General features: G+C 34.9%; 1 protein-coding gene across 1 annotated transcript in view; it reads left to right on the top strand.

Moving 5' to 3' along the window:
- Lrp1b (LDL receptor related protein 1B) overlaps positions 1–23,465 on the top strand; it is a 1,950,158-nt gene that overhangs the window by 1,722,285 nt on the left and 204,408 nt on the right. The window contains exon 60 of the mRNA XM_051166335.1: positions 6,289–6,488. Coding sequence (XP_051022292.1) covers positions 6,289–6,488 — 200 coding nt within the window. The remainder of the gene's footprint in view (positions 1–6,288; positions 6,489–23,465) is intronic.

The raw sequence follows: 23,465 nt of genomic DNA on the forward strand, positions 1-23,465 counted from the left end.
AGGTGAATGGGGAACATAGAGCAGACATTTTTGACCAACAGTGCATGGTAAAAATCTATGGATTCTGACGATTTTAATTCACTCTCAATTGTGTCATTTTGGTAGGTGTAGAATGCGTGACTTTCTATTTTTACACTATAATGTGGCATAATTACATGCTCCAATTTACTTCTGTGGAAGTTCAACCTACTTAACATGCTTGTTAAGATAATAAATTTAGAGAAAACTGGTTGTGTTAAAATAGGACACTTTAGAGCGGCCAGCGCAGGATTAGGATAGTGCTCTAAAGTCACTTTTCAAAGGATGCTTTGCCAAGTAACTGCAATTATCGCACTTTAGATGCCATTGGATTTTGGTTATTGCTAATATTGTCTATCTCTGTTTTATGTCCCTTGTGTTTATAAATGGAAAATTATTATGCCATAACACACTTTACAGCTTAATTTTAAAAAATAACTTGGTTAAACTATATGGAAATAGATAAGATTTGCATTGTGTTAGCAATGTTTCCAAGGGAGTGTACACATTTCAGTGTTTCACTGTGTAGTTACACAATGACTTTATTATATTTTTAAATATTTTTTACCATAGCAACATAATGTTCAAAATGATTATAACCAAACTAATTGTAAATGAATGTTCCTGTGAGTATTTCAGCAAATAGTGTTCAGAGATTCTGATTAGCTTCCACATGTATTCATTCATAAGTTTGTAATTAATTTGATTGTTTTGCCATTTTGTCAAACACTTTTACTTGACTATCTCATTTGTTGTACTGCCTATAAACTCACACAAATCTGGCTTCTTTTTCCAAGCCATTGGATATTCTTCACTTCTAATGAAAAATACATTACCTGTTGCTAAGCAGTATTTCAGAATTTCCTTCTTATGAAGCAATGGTGGCTCCTAGTCCAGTTAGTAAAGCTGATGAAGCTCTGGGCTTCATTTCTTTCAGGACACAGTTATTACCCTGTAACTGAATGCATTACTCAGTTATTATCAACATAAACCCATCACTAAAATGTCAATTAAATTAGTGAAATATAAATTATTGTGGATGCTATAAAGCCTCCTTTTATTTTATTTTTGGATATTGTTTGGATTATAATACATGAATACTATTTTATAATCAAATAAATAGGTAAATTAGGATCTTTTTATAAAACAAAGCTGTCTAATTTTTAATAACTACAATCCAATACTGTCATCTTAACACTGTTCCCTTGGCTTTCCAGAATGAAACAATAACCAACCAGGATTTTATCAGTTGTAAAAAGAGCTTCAGACAGACAGTACCATCCCTGCATAAAATGTTGTATGTAGTTACATAATAATAATTATAAATTCAAAGATTCTACCTACACTTATAAAATTATTTAGTACTTTCCATATCATATCATTACTATAATTTGCACATGGCTTAAATATGCCATTGTGATGAACTTCCTATATTTTGGAAAGGTGTAAATTCTTTTCTGACATTTGGTGAAAGATAAGTCAAGAACTGACCTTGAAATCACTGAGCTAATGCAACAAAACAATCAAACTTGGAAGAGGCACTTTGGGGCTGCTTTTTAAATTTCTCTCAGAGAAAGATATGATTATTTTCATAAATTTTATGAGTAAAATATGCAATCTCAAACTAGTTAAGGAATATTTCTCAGAATCATTTAATTCACGCAATATTAAACTGTGGCTTTAGTTCAGTTTCTAGGGCTGTAGATCGACGTTTGTGGTTATTTGTTTGTTTTGTCTTTTTTTTTTTTTTTTTTTTTTTACACTACATCACATTAGAGTGTTCAGTATCAAAGCAACTATAGCTTGAGAGTGTGGTTTCCAGGAAACACCAAAACAAAGGCAAACAAACAAAAACCCTTAAGGAACACATCTTGCATATTCCCATCAGAAAAGTGAAACTCTCTTTCATAAAAGGAATACTCTACTGATGACTGTGTAGCTCACTACCTGAATCCTCGCAAGCATGTCTTATTTGAAGTAGAGAGCCTCAAACCCACTGCCCAGAACTCTTCCAGTGAACCATAGCTTTAGCTCCATACTTTGAATTTAAAAAATCTTTGTTGTTTAGATATTTTTCATAATGATCTATCAGCTACCCTCTGAAAAAATAGCATGCATTATTCTGAATTTGAAACATACGAGTACATGTAAAAGCCACATTTAATACCCTGTATCTCTCTATATTTTTGCCAATTAGTGTGGTGATAATGCAAATAATTTTTAAAGATTATTTTATACTTATGCTTTTATCTTATGTCAGTCCTTCCAGAACATGAGAAATATAGGAACAGGCACACAGGTGGGAAAATGACAAACTGGGACGAGAATTTTCTTTTCATATTTATCTGGTTGTAATAATATCATGGTTTTCCAAGGGCATCAGAAATATTTGATGTGTGAAATATTTCCTGAATGTGTCTAAGTTGACACCAAAACTGAACATTTAATACTATAGAACTATCTTTTATTATAAATACTTGTCTTTCTATCTAGATAGTGAATATGTTTAGCTTAAAGAACACAGTGTCTGTCAAACTAGCTGTGGAGCAGGACAGCAATCAGGTAATTGGAGTAGACAAAATTATAGGATCACATTTCTATAGACATGTACACATGACTAAGCAAAAGTGGATACATAATTGAACTAGAAATGACGTACATGTTTCAGAAAGATCATTCATAAAGAAAGAATGTTTGCTGTGAGGAAATGAGATGCCAAGAGAAAAATTCAATTTCTAATTTTGTGTGCAAAGCAAATAAACATTTCATTAAACCTTGCAGTCATATTAAAATACTTCTCTCAGTAATTTTTAGATGATAAATATTTGAGTTCAGTATATTTATATTTAGGTATAATTCACACAAAATGAACATAAAGGATTATTTTACAGTGCAGATTTAGAGCTAAATTTATGAGAAAGAAGCATTTCTATATTTGTTACATGAAGTCTTGAAAATAAACAATAAACCTGCAATACTTATAATTTAATCAATTTCAAACGATCATTTCTCCAAGACCACAGCATCTGTTGTTATGGTTACAAGCAGAATTCCTTTGATTTCTTATACATGGTTTAGTACACAATAGATATTATACGGGGCTAAGAAATTTTTTGTGATCTTGAAAAAATTGTCTATTATCTGGCAAAAATTAGAACTAGAAACATTTCTGTTGATGAATTTATTCCCATATTAATTATGACAAATAAATGTTTTATACAAGTAAGTTTTGAAGGTAAATTATGAACATAAAGCACATATTTTGATTATAGAAAACTTACTGACAAATTTGAAAAATACACGTGTGCTAATATGTCAGGAGAAGAAGATGCTTTGCAGATGAAGATAGCAGGAGATTCTGTGATGAGCATTCATACTCAGTGGAACTGTACCTCCTTTCAATGCAATAGAAATTCTCTTAATATTATTCTTGGTGGCACTCAGAGGAAGGATAGCAGGTTACCAAGAAGAGACTTGATAACCTATGAGCATATACAGGGGGAGGTAATCCCCCTCAGGAACAGTCATAGAGGAGGGGAATAAGGGGAAAATGGGAGGGAGAGAGGAATGGGAGGATACAAGGGATGGGATAACAATTGAGATGTAACAAGAATAAATTAATTAAAAAATGAATATTTTATTTTGGAATTCATTGAAAAATTGCATAAAATACAGGAACATAGTATAGTTGTCCAGAGATAGTAACATACTAGGTTGGTATTATTAAAACAAAAACATATTCACTTATGCCATACATAAGGTGTTGGGTAATAATATTGTTGAATACTTGCTAGCATGCTTAATTATTTTCTAAATTAGTTTTAAGCATTAGTTCCTACAGTTTCTGTAATGGCTTTAATGGGCTGAAGTTTCTATTGATTTTTCAACATTCGATAAATTTTAGGCTTGTTACGATTATTAATTCTAGGTTCACATAGTCATGGGAAGGTTTGGACCATGGAAGAAAGCAACCTGTTTCTAGGGATTACTTTCATAAGACTCCAGATAGCACTTCTCTGAGAAGATGCTAGTTGCATCCTACTAGAGACCAGATTCCTTATTCTAATCACACCACTGTCATGAAGACTAGGCATGTACCCACTATACATAGCATAATGGTCTCAGTTCGTGACTCACATGGGTATAAAGGCCTGAAAAGACATTTTTCTTATGCCTCTTACAGAGTCCCATTCTGTAATTAAATCTTGCTGTGTTCTAAAATCTAAAAGACAAGGCTATGCATTCTACAAGGCATTTATTAGCTAAGTATATAAAGATAAGCTTCAGGTTCAAGGGAAGACAAAATTCCTTAACAAATTCCTCCAACCGCTAGGCACTCCTTTTACTGTAAATGTAAGATAACTGTCTTAATATTTTTATGTTCACATATATTGAATGTACTTGTTAGGCCAATAAATGCAAATATGCTTTTTGATTTTGCTTCTTATCCCCCAGTGCTTGGAAATACTTGCTACATAGCCTGGTATCAAGGAATGGTCTCACTATAAGTCCTCCATGGGCTTAAGTAGGGCATTAAGGTGTGATAGACATTTTCTGTCATTGGCTTAAGCAAAGAGTTATCTGATTGTGAGGAAAGGGACCTTACATTAGCATATATTGTTCAACTTTACCTCTAACAAAGCAAAATGATTTTGTTGACTACTGTCACACGAATTCTATAAACCTCTAAGGGAATAGATATCATTGCCTGGCAGTGCCTAAGGACAGCAGAGACCTTTCGTTGTCCTCACAGGGCCTCCCAAGGTCAGGCAGGCAGTGTAGTCAGGATCTGAAGTGTGCTTCAATGAACATATGAGTTTTACAAAGTATTACTCAAATATACTTCTTCGAATATACCATGAAAATATGAACTAGCTCTAATCAAGAAATAAATTCTGAGAGCAGAGGAAGCAATGTGAATTACATGTTCACAAACATATGTTTTGTTTAAATTAAAGAAACACAAGAAAGGACACATGTCACAAAGAACATAATACCCACTAGCAAAAAGCACCCAGTTATAACCAGGAGCTGACTAGAACTGTCTGAAATGAACTAAGAACTGGCTGGGTATATTTATCCTGGAAACTTTTAAATTTTATTTGTTTATCCTTTTTTTTATTCAGTACTTGGACTTGAACTTGGGTCTTGCAAATGTTGGGAAAGCTCTCTCCCATCTGTGGATACTTTTAAATTTTAAACACATACCACAGTTTTTATTTACTTTTTTTCTTATATAGAATATTTTTAAATATAATGTTAGCTATATTTATTTTAAATCTGGTGAATTAAATACCAAGTAGTCTACTTAGAAGAAAGGGAAAAAAAATCTAGAAAAACAGAATAGATCAAGAAACTTGAACTTTGAAAAGAAAAAGACACATAGGTTGCATTAACAACTCTTTGATGATGGGATTTTCTCATTCAAGTAAAATTGGTTTAAATACACTGTACTTTCTCAGTAACGTGTAGTCTGTTTTTGTACCTCATGGCATACACTATTAGTATTTAACTCAGCACGATCGGTATTACTCCCTCCACACTGTCTGTCCCCCAATCTCTGATATTATCATTTAAATCTGCTATGAGTTAGAAAGTGCTGTGATAACAGACATGCTTCTCATTTGTCATTAAATTCAAGACCAGTAGATAGATACATGTGGTTTTGGCGGGCTAGATTGAGAAACAATTGAGTTCCTTAAAAGTTTCTGATTTTCACCATGTAAATATCAATACTTATACCGGTACAGTGGTTATCAATATAATGTCTATTCAAATCAATGAAATGACTTCTACAATTTAAATGTATAAGAAGTCAAAATTGACAGTAGAGAGATAGATGGTAGATAGATGGGTGATAGATAAATGAAACAAGAATTGGTTGTTTTATTCTTCTAACAACATAGATATCTTTCACAAGGTTATATCCATTAATTTTATGTATCTGAGAGATTAAATGTGTAAAAATGCTATAGTCTATGCTTTTATACATTAATAAGAACACATGTTTAATGTTAAATGACTATCCCAAACACTACTATATATTTAATTTAAAAATCAAAAAAATAATATAAGAAAAGTTTGCACTGAACTCTGCCATGAGAGCCACAGTTCAGAGATACACTAAGAATTAATCTGGAAACAGTGAAACAAAAAGGCACATATTGTGTGTGTGTGTGTGTGTGTGTGTGTGTGTGTGTGTGTGTGTGTGTGTGTGTGTTTTATTCTAACAGCGCTGTGAATGAAGTGGCTATTGATTTTCTTTCCTAGGAATTTGTACTGGATTGACTGCTGTGAGTATCCTCACATTGGCCGTGTCGGAATGGATGGAACCAATCAAAGTGTTGTCATAGAAACCAAGATTTCTAGACCTATGGCACTTACAATAGATTATGTCAACCATAGACTCTACTGGGCTGATGAAAATCACATTGAATTTAGCAACATGGATGGATCTCATAGACACAAAGGTTGGTCCAACAGAATCAAAGAGTCAGTATTCACAAGTACAGAAAATCTAATTCAAATATTTTTTCATCAAATGCATTTCTTGATTTAAGATTAATATATATATAATATACATAATATATATAGCATTCATGTTTCCTAGCTGAATTGGACTAAAAAGATACTTGATTGGAAATATGAGTTTTTATTCTAGTCATGTTGAATTTTAGTTTTCTTTAACAGTTCTCTCTACCCAAAGTATCTAAGAACAATTGTTTCCTGTAGTCATAGTTTGACATAATTCAAAGTTTTATCTTTCTTTGAATGCTAAGTCTACCTTTTTAGTCCATAAATGTACTAGACTTCTGTAATTATATTAATCTGTGCTAAAATTTACTATGTAGTAAAACACACAAAAGTATATATTTTCTAGTATATCTTGAAAATATATGACCATATAAAATCTTTACCTGTTCTTAATCTGAGTTCTGAGTTCTGGACATTTGAGTATTAAATATTTATAGGTAAAGTACTATGTCTGTTAGAAAATACTGACTACATCTATATGAGTTTGAGTGACATTTTTCTCTAACCACCTTTATCTTATCTTTATAAATCTTATTATTCTCATTTACTTATGCTGTTAAAATAGGAACCCAAGCTCATCAGGTGAGACATGTTACTCTAAAAATGAAATTTGAGAGATGGATAACAAATGTTTCAGAACAAGTTTCTTTAATAAACCAACTTTTAATAATGAAGATATTGATCAATAAATTAAACTTTATGCTTTAAAAAGGTGTTTGTTGTTCCAGGTTCATTCAATTTTAACCATGAAATAACTCCATAAGTGAAGCAGTCTTTATTTGTATATGTTTATATACATTTGAGATAGAATTTCATGTATCCCACTTTGTACTCCTACTTGCTAGGTAACTGGGGATAACCTTGAACTTCAGATATTAAAGTCTCTATTGCAGATTACAGACATAATCCAATGTGCTGGGTTAGTACAGTGCTGGAGCCTTGAGCTCAGAACCTCATGCACACAAAGCAAGCACTCAATCAATGACAGTACATTAACACATTTTTTTTTTCACAAACCTCTGAGGTTTCTGGTTTCTGTGCCTTGAACATGATACAGAATACTGCAGAGTACATCTAAGGCATACATGCCCAGCCATTTCCTTTTGGCTTACTCGACGTATTATTCAGATTTCTTTACCCAACCAAATATTCTGGATCCTGACACAATATTTCACAAAAGTTTACAATATATTAATCAGCATTCTGGCCTAGAAATATTAAGATTTAATCTAAGTTAGATATAGTGGTACATGCTTGTAACCCCAGAACTCTAGGAGGCAGAAGCAGGAAGATCTTTGTGAGTTGAAGGCCAGCCTTATCTACAAATAAAGTCCAGGACAGCCAGGGCTATGCATGACAATCATGTCTTAGAAACAAAACAAACAAACAAAAAAAAAAACATTTAAAAAAAATCTAGTTTATTCATGTGTTCATCTCCCTAATCTACACACACACACACACACACACACACACACACACACACACACACACACACACACTCAGCTCACCTAAACATATTATACAGTACATTTATAATTGATTTATTTTATGAAATAACACAGGATATATATATATTAATAATTTAAACTAACATGGTGAAATGTTATAATTATCTTGGATTAGTCTACCAATCTATTTTAAATTACATACTCATTGACTCATACAAAGTTTTTTTCAGGCTACTTCCAAATCATTCCTTCACTCATTCCACAGCCATTGACATTTTGTGAGATGCATTATTCTAAACTCTAGAATTATGATGATGAGTAAGTCCCTGCCTTCAAATCAAAGGTCAATGGGGAAAAAAAAACTTGTTTACAGATAAAAGTGTTATTGTAGAAATGAGTGCCATGAAAGCTAAGCACTGTATAAAACTCTTGTTTCTGATAGGCTCTACCAGCCTTTCCATATGGGCAAGAATGGAACATTCTTCATACAGAGAAAGTGGTACATGCCAAGTATAACAGAACCTTGAAATAGTGTAGCTGTTATGTGATTTGACTATGACTGAAAGGGATAAAAACGTAGATAATGGCTCAGATGAACAGGAACAAATTGGTGCCATATTTTGACAAGTCTTATATACTTTGTAATTTGGTTGCCATCCTTTAGGTCATAGGGAGCCATTGGGTATTTAGTTGATAGAATGCTGTTATTAGTTTTGACAGCAGCATGGAAAATGAATGACCCTTTAAGGGCAACCAATTTAAACACTGTTAAAATACTTCAGAGATCATGCTTGAAGTGATTGTAGCTAGGGGAATAGAGATACAGTGTCATGTTCACTACTAACTCCTCAGGTAAATAGGATAAATTAGTAAACTTAATAGTAGGAAGATTAGGCTTGTACATACAGGTTACACATTAGATATTATTATCCAGGTACTAAGGAGAAAGTAGCCCTCTGAATTCTACTAGATTTCCATTAACTTATGCACTTTTCAAGAATTAAATATACCAAAGTGAACGTAGTGAATCTCAAAGCTCTGTTTTGATGAGATATACACTGATATCAGTAGCGTGGAAAACATTCAGAGTCCATTCTTCTAGCATTATTAAATGTACATTAGTCTATAAGTACCTTACTACAAATATTACACTTAAATAATTTTCAAAAATATAAATCTTAAGCATTATGTTGTATTAGATGACTATATTTATGTCTTTAATTGGCTTTGCATGATAATGTTCTAAGCCTTCACAGGGGTTACAAGCACCATATCCATCTCTTATAAACACATTCATTCATTTCTGTCTCACTGTGCTCAAAATGTAGGTTCTTCTATAATCATCCCATAAAGTGTCATGAGATCCATTTTACATCAAGGAACTTACTTCAGAGATTAAATATGTAGTTCAAAATTACATATCTCACAATCAAGAGACTCAGGTATAACAGATCTGCCTACATCCAAAGCCTCAATGTTTTTTATTCTTCTATGGATTTTATATTTTAAAATAATAAAGAAAATTTGATGCCTGCTTATAATACACTCTGTTTTCAAGGGACAGAGTGCATATAAGTGTACACATAGATAGAAGTGTGTCCACTTGGTTTCTTTAGAGCCCTTTTAAATGGTAGATTTCTGAATATGCTACACGCATGCAAGCATAACAAAGTCTGTAATACAAACAGCATAACTATATTCAAGTTTATATCTCATCAAATCCTGAGTTTGTTAACTTCTTTAGTGGAGGAGAAAGAATAACCATGTTACTTAAAATAGAAAATACTGCCCTTGTACTGTGGGTTGTGACCTTTTCCGAATGAACATTCACAGGAATTGCATATCAGATATCAGGCATATCAGATACATACATTACAATTTAGAAGTAGCAAAATTACAGTAATGAAATAGCAATAAAATAGTTTTATGATGAGGGCCACAACACATGAGGAACTTTATTAAAGGGTTGCAGCACTGGGCAGGTTGCCAACAACTGCCTTAGTTTATCTCAGCTTCCGGAACAAGTTCTTTTATATGTAGCATTTTATAAACAATACCAACTTGTTTCTCCCAGTCTGTAGGCTGAGAAACCCAAAATAGTGGGCTAGCACACTTGACACCCTCAGAATGTTCTGCCTCCTAGGAAGGTGTGATGGAGGAAACACTCCGAGGCTATGTTTGTAGGAACACCACTGGTACTCAGGAGCATAGGGTCCTTAAAATAACTTCCCAAAGACTGTTTAAACTGTTGCATAAGACAATCATATGTCTGCATTATGACTAGAGGGCATAATCCATCTAACTGACACTAGACCATCCTGTTCTTCCAGGGAAGTTTGATATAATAGATTGTTATTTCCAAACTAACTATATCTCCTAAGTCCACAAAAATTTGTAAATAATATTTGGAAATTCCTGTCACAGAATTCAAACTCTTTTTGTTTCCCCAAATAGCTTGTTACAAAAATCAGAGGAGCAAAGCTTCCAAGAGAGGAACATCAGCAATGCTCGGGTATATACCTAAACAAGAAATTCTGTTTCCATTAATGAAAATAAAATTAAAATTTGGAAAATTCTATAACAAAAGTTAATTCGATCTATTGTATCAAAAAACATAATTCAGACCAAGTTTCCATTTTTCAAATAAACTGTTTCCTTGAACTCAAAATATACTAGAGAGACGGCATCTTGCCGAAGGAAAGGCTAAATATACTCTGTGCAATAATAATATAATTTATGAAAAGGTATTTCTGATCTTGAGGTTTTGTTTATTTTTTGTAGTAATTCATTTGACTTTTCGGCTTTCCCCCAAGTATTTTAATCTTGTATAGATAAGATGCTGTGCACATATTTTATCTACATGTTGGAATTCATACTAATATACCTATTTTTATGAAAAACTAGGTGTTGGATATAATTGAAAACTATAGCTCATCAATGCATTGCTTTCTTTTTTTATGCAGTGGATAAAGAATCCTATGCAATTATGCTGAGTCTCCTTTTTCATTTAAATGACATGGTGTGTCTTGGCCTCAGGATTCTCATTATCCAAGTGTTAGTATTAAAACCCGAGATTTAGTCACAGCCTAAATTCTGTAGTTGTTTCATCTTGCTGAGAGGCTTGCTTATGTTTTGAAGGGCCTGTTCTTTGTGATTATTTAGAAATCCAAGCCATATCCCCTAGCCCATAAAGTGGTACATTGATACCATGAAAACGAATTGTAGTTTCAACATGCTACTGGGCAAATAGCATGAAATATATTAAAAGAGTCTTTTTATAAAGGGTAGAATCATATCACAGGAAAAAAGAAGCTGGTTATATCAACATGTAATGTGCTTCACAAACCTTTAGCTTAACATTTATAAAAAGCTTAAATATTTGAAGAATTTTTAATATGGAACAGGAGAAGCCTAATATACAACCCTCACTGTTAATAGTTTCTAGAACATTTTGTTCATGATAAGACAGTGCATTTCAGTAGTTTTGAAAAAGTATCACTTTCATCACAGTCCATTGTAAAGATGGGGCTTCACAAAATATGTTACTGTTTAAAATACAATAAAAGTTAATGACAGAAAGCAAGATACGGTTCAGTTACTATAAGATGTTTCTAAACCAATAAAATAAAGTGAAAATAAAGTGTCATTTATAAAACATCTTAGGAGTTCAGTATCAATCATGGCTTTGAGTTCGGATCTTTGAATAGTACATGTTTTGTTAATCATTATATGAGTTTCAACAGATGATTTTGTTTTAGAAATATCACGTTACCCATACCCTTGAAATATGGAAATTTTAAGAACTACTTTTATTTGAGTTCTTGGTGATTTTTAACAATATCAGCCCACAGATATATGCATACAAGTAAGCTAGGGAACCCCAGTTTTTCCTCAGAGGTTCTGTTGCCATAGGCTTTTCAAGGAGCCTGTCAGTAGACTAGGACTTCAGTGTCTGTCTTTTTTGAAATTTTTCTGAGGTTAAAACAGAGGTATATTGTTCTTAATTAATTTATTTATTTAAATTCAGTAAGTCTAGCACATGTGTATGCATTCATGTATATAAGGTTGAGTGTGTGTGAGTGTGTGTGTGTGTGTGTGTGTAAGCAATAGTTCAAAATGGGGTGTCTTCTGCTATTGTTTTTGCTTTAATATTTTGAGATGTGGATCTCTTCCTGAACCTAAAGCTTGCTAATGCTGCTAGAGTGCATGGCCAGTAAACCACTGGGCTCCTCCCAGCTCCGTCCCACTTCGGTTTCTGGAGCTTTAAACTCATGCAGTGACACTTCGCTTTTGTCTGTTGCTGGGGCTCAGAGTCAAGGCCTGATGCCTGTGAGGCAAGCACTCTTAACCATTGAAGCATCCCCTTAACCCCAGAGAAGGGCTTTTTCTTCTTGTTCTTTTTATTCTTTTAAAATCAATTATCTTCTTACTTCAGCTTTCCTGTCAGGACAATCCGGAACACACTGGGAAATGCTTGTGGATTGCGTTGCTTTTCTGTTTTTATTTCAGAAGCATGTTCATGATTTTGCTACTTGAGTTCTAAATCAGATGCCCGATTATGGGAATTCTGGTAGATGGATGTGACCACTAACCCCAGAAATCAAACATAAGGAGCGAAGATGAAAGGCAGCAAGTGAATTTATTATTCATTTGGCAATGATTTATCAGCACTGCCATCTATGATATTGACATTGACTCTGAAGTCCCTTAGAGAAATGGGCAAGAAGTATGCACAGTTAAGCAGTATTGGTCAAACTGTGTTCTATATATCATTTCTCTCTTCTGGTCACACAGCATCTTATTGGTGTCATGGAATTCCCACTGCAATGAAGTGTACAGGCCTCTCTCTCTCTCTCTCTCTCTCTCTCTCTCTCTCTCTCTCTCTCTCTCTCTCTCTCTCTCTCTCTCTCTCTCTCTCCTCCTCCTCCTCCTCCTCCTCCTCCTCCTCCTCCTCTCCCTCCTCCTCCTCCTCCTCTCCCTCCTCCTCCTCCTCCTCTCCCTCCTCCTCCTCCTCCTCTCCCTCCTCCTCCTTCTCCTCCTTGTCCTCCTCCTCCTCCTTGGATATTTCAATATTAGAAGCCCATCAGTGGACAACCTCCGTACCTCTATTTTCATACCATGGTGTATTGATTAGAGCTCCGGTGCTGGGAAGGGAAAATCTAGGTCACACTGTTTGTTCTTGCTTAGAAGTTGTGGTCAGTTTCATTAAGGTCACACTAACAGCTTTGCTGATCTGGAATATGAAAGGCAGTAATTGGAGATTTTCATGTGGCACTGAGGGGACTAGAGCTGACTTCACTGAAGCTGGCACTTTTCAATTTGTATAAAAGTCCTTGGATCCTCTTCCTGTCTTCAGTCTTGAATGGGGAGGCTCAGCATCTTTCACTGAAGGGTGTTTAAATGATCTGCATGAGTAGAGGTAAATTGGACCAAATCTTAAGGCAAAGAAGAGACTTGATACCCTATGAGCATATACAGGAGGAGGTAATTCCCCTCAGGAACAGTCATAGGGGAGGGGAATAAGGGGAAAATGGGAGGGAGGGAAGAATGGGAGGATATAAGGGATGGGATAACCATTGAGATGTAACAAGAATAAATAAAAAGACAAAAACAAAGAAGACAAATAAGGTTAAAGGTGATGGCATATCTTAATCCTTTAATCCCAGTACTGAGAAGCAGAGGCAGGTAGATCTCTGAGAGTTTGAGATCATCCTGGTCTACAGAGAGAGTTTCAGTAAAGCCAGAGATAAATGGAGAAAACCGTAAACAGACAGACAGATAGATAAAATATAATAAAAGGGAAAGAAGCCAATCTTCGTGAATTTTATCCTCCTTTTAGTTATATATTGGGCATCTCAGGCCCAAGCAAAGAAACATTACAATTGGTCAAAGCAGTCTCTAAATACAAGTTAGGATTGCAGAAATAAAGCAGATTAAATAGTTGAATTCATGTAATGGATTTCCTGTGATATCTGTCTGTTGGGGGCTTACTGGGCATTTGTAAACAACTGTCTGTTCATCTCAGATAAGGTACCAGTGTCAGAAGAAATAAATGATTCCACACAACTTGGTGGAATGGTTACTAAGGATATTGTAGGAGGATAGGTGAGGGGTTTGTTACACCAGCATGGACATCTAAAAGAAAGCTGCGTCACACACACAAAAAAATCCCACATTATGATGGACGTTGACTGCTAGAAGCTGCACCCCTGACTTCCCAGAACAATTTATGGGCAGCTCTCCTCCTCTGGAAAGAGTATTCTTAGCCCACGAGGAGTGTACTGCTCCTATAGTCCTGGTAAGGGACTAGTAAACCCTGTACTTTTCTGAGATGCCCATGTAAGTTTCATTAGCACTTTAAATTGAATATCTGCACCTCTGTCTTGGAGAGACTCATTCAATTTGTGGAAAATAGGCACACAGTACTGTCCAGTGATTAAGCGCTTACCATTTAAAACTATTTTCTTAAAATATATTTCTAAGGGCAGATGAGATCACTTAGCAGTAAAGAGTACTTGCTGATCTTGCAAAGGACCAGGGTAAGTTCCCAGCAGCCCCGTGGAGGCTCATGTTCATCTGATCTGTAACTACAGTTACAGGGAATATTATCCTCATTTTTTGGCTTACACAGACACCAGGCATACACATGGTACATATACATGCGTGAAGAAAAGTATGCATAGACATAAAAATATAAAACCCTGCAAATACATTCCTAATATACATACATGTAGAATGCCATAACGCTTAAATGTACTGATGGATTAAGAAACCACATTTCCTATTGCCCATGGAACTTCGCATCACTATAAAATTCCAAAATCTTACAGAAATGAATGGATCAGCTTTTGTCCAGTTTAGAAAGCAATGTTGCTTTGCTTGTTTTTGAGATTAGAGTTGTATTGTCATGAGACGGTCCATTCAGAGAAAGCCTACTTTAGTAGAACATTGTGATAGGCAGATCTGGGCCCAGGGGTCCCGCTCAGACTAAGGCACCAGCCAAGGACAATATAGGCGGTAAACTTTAAACCCCTTCCCAGATCTAGCCAATGGTCAGAACATTCTCCACAGTTGAGTGGAGAGTGCGATATGACATTCTCACGTACTCTGGTGCCTCACATTTGACCATGTCCCCTGGAGGGGGAGACCTGGTGGCACTCAGAGGAAGGACAGCAGGTAGCCAAGAAGAGACTTGATACCCTATGAGAATATATAGGGGGACGTAATCCCCCTCAGGAACAGTCATAGGGGAGGGGAATAATGGGAAAATGGGGGGGGGGAGGAATGGGAGGATACAAGGGATGGGATAAACATTGAGATGTAACAAGAATAAATTAATAAAAAAAATAAAAAATAAAAAATAAAATTGCACAAAAAAAGAAAGAAAAAAAAATAAAATGAAATTAGCGCGCTATAATTTTTACAGTCTCGTTCATAACGCTGTAGAAACTTGATATTTTTTAAGTGAAATCTCTCTTTAGAACTTAAATTAATGAAATGGCCTCATCTGATTCATATCATGATAACTTAAAAGCAGGTAAAAGAGAATAATGTACAAAGTTTTATATAACCAACATTCTCTGTGTATGTTGAGTCTATTACTTAAGATGAGAAAGTAGACAAAGTGATTCGCTAAATGCTAGGCAAAGATGTACCACAAATCCCTTCCGCCTCTTATTAATGACTTAACTTAAAACATCTCTGAGTGCAACATCATTTTCTATAGGTGTCATTATAAATTAAATACGTTACAAAAATTTAAATATGTAATGTCCCAGGACAGGTTACACCACTAACGAGGAAGTCAGAATTATATCAGAAGAGTGTTCAAAGGCAGCCTCTTTTACTAGAATCCCAGACAATATTTGCTTAGATTTTCCTATGTTCGAAGAGATGTTCAAGAAAATTGTTTTTCAGTACAAAGCAACCTCATTGCAAGAAATACTGAATGTTTGCTGGATAGATAGGTAGCTTTTCAATATTCAAATATTCAGTATTGTCTAGCCTTAGTGCTCCTAAAATTTTCTTAAGGTTTTAATTTTTTTAGAATAATAGATTTTGAATTCCATTTGTTTGAAATTTATTATATACAAGTATTACTTAACATTAAGCAAAACTGTATAAAGGCAAGGAAAACGTTTATAAGGGAGAGTAATAAATACATACTTCAGAGGTTTTGTGGGTAAAATTATCTTTAAAAAGGATGATACAAGCAACTCTAAAGGGGGTGTGATGTTGACAAAGGAGAGATGCTCCACCCCTTTGGTTCCATGATACCCAGTGTTTTCTTTGGTGGTCATATCTATAGCTGTCTCTCCGCTCCTCTCTGAAGATCTATATTCCCTGGATATGCACAAGCTTCCCACTCTTCTCTGTTAATATTAATGAACTAGAAAGCATGTTCCTCTAACCTACTGGCCTTTGTCATGGCTATTTCATTTGCTCTTGCATGACCAACCCTTTTATTTTCCACATCTAATTTTAGCATCTCGTTTTCAACCTGTGTATTTTCACCATCCTGTTCAATCTCACTTACTATCTTTGAATGCGAATTATTTTCTCATGCATTTCTTTCCTTTTGGCTGTCATCCGGAGCCTTAATTCATACCCCATCTTCATATTTAGTTCTGTACCTTTCTAGAAACACAGGGAGGAAAATGTTACTTTGGAGAATTTTAGAATATGGGGCTGGTGATGTTCTCTGCTGGAAACTGTTGTTTTAGTCTGGCTAAACAAGTTGATTGTTTGCCTAGGCTACTGGTGGGTTTTGACCCAGAAAGAGATACATTAGATAATAAAGTAAATGTGAAGGAGGAGTCTAATTTTCCTACATGTGAGGATTTGCCCTTGCCCACCCTTGGAAGGCTGAAAAATTAATTACATTACCAGGATGCTTCAGTGCCTGGGTTCAAGTTAGCTTCATTTCATGGAGCATGAACAGAATATTTAAAGGTAAACAAGAGAAAAGTCTGAAAGGTTAGCTCCTCCTTTCTCTCTCTATACCAAATTTGTGTAACAGTGGGCAATCCTCTTCCTAGGTGGCTTATTTTTTCTCTGTTATTTTTTTAGCAAATTCTGGTTAGAGATATAAGGAAAAAAATCTCTACCTTATTTATGTCTACTTCACTATACCCAGTGACTTTGTTAAAATTTCCTGTGTTTGCCTCAGGAATGGAGCCTATTGTAAAAGAAATTGTATGATTGTATAGGTTAAACTCCAGGAGAAAAGCTAAAGTTCCTGTACAGTATTTTACACATAGAGTTGCATGCTCTTAAGGTTAATGACATTGGGAATATGGCAACGGAAGAGTCTCCTTGTAAAATAGAAACTGATCAGAGTATTTAGGTTTAATTGGAAAGTTTTGTCACCATTACAGTGTTATGAGATTAGCTTTTCAAATGAATTCATTTATTAAAAAGGGATCAGATTAACCTTAACAGGTAATTTTATTTAGGTATGTCTAAATAATACCCATGGCATAATCAATAAATGCATAAGGTGTAAACATAAAATAATAATAAAAAGCAATTATAATATTTAGTTCTACTTTAACTTGCTTCAGTTGTAAACATAGCTGCACAATCTGGTGATTATCATCTCTACATGACCAACTAACCTAGGCCCATGGGAGCTCATAGAGCCTGAATCACTAACAAACGAACGTGCATGGACTGGTCCTAGTCCCTCTACACATATGAAGGTGGTGGGCCGCTTGGACCTCTAATGGGACTCCTTACAATTGGAGCAGGAGCTGTCTCTGACTTGGACTCTGTTGCCTCCCTCTGGATCCTATTTCCCTAGCAGGGGTGCCTTGTCTTGCCTCAGTGAAAGATAAGGCATTTAGTCCTGTTGCATCATGGTGGGTTGGTATCCAAAGTGGGGGCTTTGGGGGCATGTGGGTGTGAGTATGGGACTGGGAGGAAAGGAGGGAGTGGGGTAGCATACAGGAGGAGATAATCCCCCTCAGGAACAGTCATAGGGGAGAGGGATAAGGGGAAAATGGGAGGGAGGAAAGAATGGGAGTATACAAGGGATAGGATAACCATTGAGATGTAACAAGAATAAATTAATAAAAAAAATTTTTAAAAAGTAAATTGAACAAATAAATAAAGAGATAAAAGAAAATACTGATAAGTGTTATATAGCTATTTCTACCTGATATATTACAGATGCTGTGAGTTATTTTTCATGGCAGAACAATCACCAAGATCAAAGTAACTTGTGAAAAAAAACCCATTTATTGGAACTCACAGTTCCAGAGGGTTAGAGTCCATGACCATCCTGGAGGAGCACATGGCAGCACACTGGCAGTCATGGCACTAGAGCAATAGCTAAGCACTTACATCAGATCTACACGTAGGAGAAAAAGAGAAAGAGAACAATTTGAGAATGGCAGTTGGGGATTGAAACCCTAAAGCCCACCCTTAACAACACAGCTTGTCCAAGAAGGCCACACCTTCTAAACATTCCTAAATTGTTCTCCAAGTGGGAGCCAATCACTGAAATATATGCAACTGTGGGGGACATTCTCATTCAAACTGCCGCATAGGTATAAAATAAAATCTTAAAATAGAATTTAAGGATGAAAAGCAACATGACATGAGTATAAATCCCCAATCCACACTTAATACCAATAATCCTAGAATTAAGGGCTTGTGAAGGTGGATGTCTTCAGCTCTCCAGCCAACCATTGTAGGGAAACAATGAGCTTCAATCTAATGAGAAGACTGGTCTAAAAATTAAGGTGGAAAGTAAAAGAGAAGAGCATCAACATTGTCCTCTGGCCTCTATGTCTGTTCACACAAATGCAATAGAGACACACAAGAACATTAGTAGTGTGACACATTCATATAATAATGAAGCAAATAACTAATAAAAAATGGCACTTGAATGAAGAAAGTCAATCCTACAGGAGAAATAAGAGGTGAATTAGAAGACCACTATTGGAATGTACACATGGCACGGTGAAGCAAATCAAGCTAATTTTGCCAGCATCCCAAAAAACTTTCCATGACACAATAGAATGATTCAAAAAGAAACATTTTAATACTTTTTGTTTCTTAATAGTCAATGTCAAATTAAAAAAAATGTGAAATTGGCATGCTGCTATCAAGAAATACACTTGCTTATCCTGTTGGGTAAACAGGATAGCTCCAGATTTGAGTAGTCTAGAATATTATTAGAGAGTGTCTCAAGCAGCAAGGCTGAATCAGAGATAAAAGCACAAGTTGGTGCTGTCTTTCCACTTATTTCTTTGACATAATATAATGTGGATAGTGACAATACAGTCGCCATATTAACTGACAGAGAAAACTACAAAGTAGGTATTATTTTGATATTATTTTTGCCAAATATCAGTTATATTCTTCTGATATAAAGTCATGAAAGGAGAATTAGTAATCTAGTGCTTGAACAAAATACTGGAAACAATTCAATAGACAAGGCCATTCATTACACAGAATAGAAACTTAATTGCAGTAAACACTTTAAAATCGGCTTTAAACACAAAGACATCACCCATTAAGGTACAGCCCACAGGTCATTTCTATTTTTCTGTATTTTTATGTGGCTATTAAATACCTGCAAATAAAACAGTTCTTAAATTACCTTTTCTGATTTTTAAAAATTAAGACATATAGTTATATATAAGACATTCATGCATGCTATATTTGTGTTTAAAATGCTAGGTACATATTTTTGAGAAAATATTGCTAGTTTTGTCCTTCAGTTCCTTCACATTACTTTGTTAGAGTTGTTCAGTGTACTTTCACATTTGGAGTTGATACTTCTTCAGATCCATTCATTCATGGTCCAACTCCATTAGCCATTCCATTTCTTGTTGCTTTGATATATACGTGTGTGTGTGTGTGTCTGTGTGTGTCTCTGTGTGTGTGTGTTGTGGGTGAAGATATTTTACAGTTATACACATACATATTTAATATTGTGTGCATGCATACATACATCTGTATATACATATCTGTAATGGAAAAATATATAGGCAAATAAAGTATTGTCTTATGTCAAAATACAATGATTAATGCAAATATGTTTTAGTTTTATATAATCAATGTAGGTTGAAGTCTTCTGTGTTCATGGAAAAATAAATACATTTTATTTATACTTATTCAATAGTTAATAAATACTATAATCATTTTAATCACAGTATTAATAAATACTTAATACTCTGCAGGGAACTCCATACCTAACAGATGAATCTTCACAATGGATAGTACAGAAGTATTTAATCTTGATTTCCTATCTTTTCCTTGATTTCTGTTGGTGTGATTTCTGGCCTTGTGGGAGTGTCCTGGTCCCATCGAAGGCCATTTTGATGAGCTAGATTGTATCAGGTAGATTAGACCAGTCTCTTCCCTGTAAACATGGATTGTTATTTAGGCTTCATTTTCTATGAACATAATGGTAGTGTTTGATGATGTCTGAGAAGAAAGTACATTTACCAAATGGGAAATTTAGAGTTTGTTTATACAGCAAACAGTGCCTATTCTGTACTACCAGCAAACAGGAAACTAGAACAAAGAGGCATTTTGGGAAAATGTACTCCTACTCCCTTTCTTCACTTTGACCTAACTTTTCTATGTGAACTTAGCTATAGATTTTGCTTTGCTGAACTATCGATTTTTAATTTTTATTAAATTGTGTGTGAGAGTATATACAAACAGGCTACCCCTGTGCTTCTCCCCTTCCAACATGTGGGTCTATAAAATCATACACACGTTGTTAGGCTTGGTGGCAAGACCCTTTTATTGGCTGAGGCATTTCATAGGTTCTGATGGCCATGAAACTATGGTGACTATTTAATAATTAAAATATCTGATGATGGTCATGCTTAATTAGTTGTCAGGTAAATTGATTGCAATGCAGTGCAATCGGTTACTACACAAGCAGACTTTCAGCTGGAGCTTATGCCTTAAACCCTTTGGTTTTCTTGCTTTGCCAGCTCTGTCATCTGAAGCGCAGTGCAGGATGGTGAAGTCCGTTGATCTTAGCAGCAGAGTCAGTGACTCAGACTCAGACATCAATGGCGTTACTCATTCATTTTGACCACCTCTTTTTTGTTGGACAACATATTGCAAAGAATTGTACTTAACAATAGAGTTTTGGCAATATTAAATGAAATGAAGTGTATAAAGTTGTTTGCTCGTGGTAGTATTGCGGTACTCAACACTGTATTTAGGTCTGAGAGATGTTTGTTGCCCTAGGAAATGTTAGTTTAGGCTAGTTCTGAAGCACCCAAGGACTTAGCAGTGTAGATAAATGACAGTTCTGAGCAGTGGGACTGATTGTGTGACTTTTGAAACGCTAGCCGGCCAATTTTTACAATAACATTGTCTTTTCACAGAAGTCAATTGAGTCGTGGTAGACTGGGAGTTTAAAGAGATGATTAACATTCCAGCCCATACTTGATAGTATAATTAGTTCCTCTGAGTCTGAAGGGACTCGCATGGAATGTTTCTATGCATTTCAAAATATTCTGCAGCTTTCTTTTAAAGTTTCCCAACTTATGCACTCTGATTAAGGACTCATAGTTTTTTTTTTTTTTTTTTTTTTATTTTTATTAATTTATTCTTGTTACATCTCAATGTTTATCCCATCCCTTGTATCCTCCCATTCCTCCCCCCCCCCATTTTCCCATTATTCCCCTCCACTATGACTGTTCCTGAGGGGGATTACGTCCCCCTATATATTCTCATAGGGTATCAAGTCTCTTCTTGGCTACTTGCTGTCCTTCCTCTGAGTGCCACCACATGGGAGAACAGCAAAATAAAAGGATCCAGAGGGTCCTAGAAATCTACAAGTAGAACAATATGATAGGCAGATTTGGGCCCAGGGGTCCCGCTCAAACTAAGGCACCAGCCAAGGACAATACAGGAGGTAAACTTTAAACCCATTCCCAGATCTAGCCAATGGTCAGAATATTCTCCACAGTTGAGTGGAGAGTGTGATACGACTTTCTCACATACTCTGGGACTCATAGTTTTTATCCATCACCATGATTCACTCAATATCTTTTTTGCAGTTTTGTCTTTTTAAATTAAATTGATGAAGTGGAGGAAAGAGGTAGAAGTAGTTTGTATAAGTAGCAAATGTGATTCTTTAAGGCTACGTGCTTCTCATCCTTCTACCCAATTGTACTCCTGGTATTTAGAAGCATGTTCTGTGTCCATACAAGAAAAGGAAGAGGTAAGGTCCAAGGACATATGGAAATAGCATCAAGATTTAAAATGCTTAAGGTTTCCAAATTTTTCTCAAATTCTACCCTCTTTGTATACAAAGTATCTTGTCCAGGTGCATTTTTGGATAGATCCCATACTACTGATACTAAAGGATTTAACTTGTGATTTTCACTAAACTTTTATTTCTTTTACTTTGTGACTGAATAATAGTAAACTCTGAGATTCCTTTTGATTTATCTTAAAAACACAATACATCAGCATTTTAAAACGTCTACTTTTTGTTGACAACACAAATCTACTCTTCACTTTAAAGTGTGTCCTTATATTTCCTTAACTGTAATAAATTTGATGTTTTTGCAGTTGCAATTGAACACATAAAACATTAATTTTCAGTACCTAAAATCTTATAAATGAAAAGGAAGATATTTCTGGAGTTGCTGTTCCCTTTGTATAAGTTGCCTTTCTCTTAGAACATTTTATAACCAATACCCAAAAGTATTGAAAATGTTTGTACATATGTGAAAGTTTCCTTTTTCTGACCTTGATTATTTGATAACTTTGAGAAATCAGAGCTAAAAATTATATTAATCTGCAAACCATTTTAAGACTGAAGCATTTGAACAAAACCAAACAATTCCTCATCACAAAACAGAAACCTGTTCAGTACAGAAGGATTTATTACACTTATTTGCCACCAGGACTCTGATACAGCCTATATGAAAAAATCTACATTGTGATGGTCAACCAGTCTTTATATTTAAATCCCATTTATAATGAAATAGTTACAAAGTAATTTAAATCAGCATCCAAATGGCTTTATAGTCATAATAAATTGTTATTTGAAATATATTTCCTTCACTCTTAGATCATCTTCAGATAAAGAAAATCATAAAAATCTCAATAACTTAATTAAAATAAAATTCTTTATACTAGTTTTATGGCACTCTACTTTCAGATCGTAGACACATTTTATCTTATAAATGTTATTTAATAATTTTATGTGGCAGAAAACTAGTCAATGGATTTTAAGAAAATATGTAAATTCTACTGGATAAGTTACATGCAACACACACACACACACACACAGACACACACACAATTTCCTTATTTTTAATTTTAGAATGTTGGGTGCTACGTGTTTCTGCTAAAGCAGTCTTCCTCTGATGGTGAGCTTGATCACACTCATTTTCCTCCCAGTTGTTAAACGAAGCTAAATATGAGCATGGTGAACTCTGGTACCCAATCTTGCATTCTCTTAACCTGTAATAA

Source organism: Acomys russatus, chromosome 24 (assembly GCF_903995435.1).
Source record: "Acomys russatus chromosome 24, mAcoRus1.1, whole genome shotgun sequence".
In the NCBI taxonomy this organism is placed as follows: Eukaryota; Metazoa; Chordata; class Mammalia; order Rodentia; family Muridae; genus Acomys; species Acomys russatus.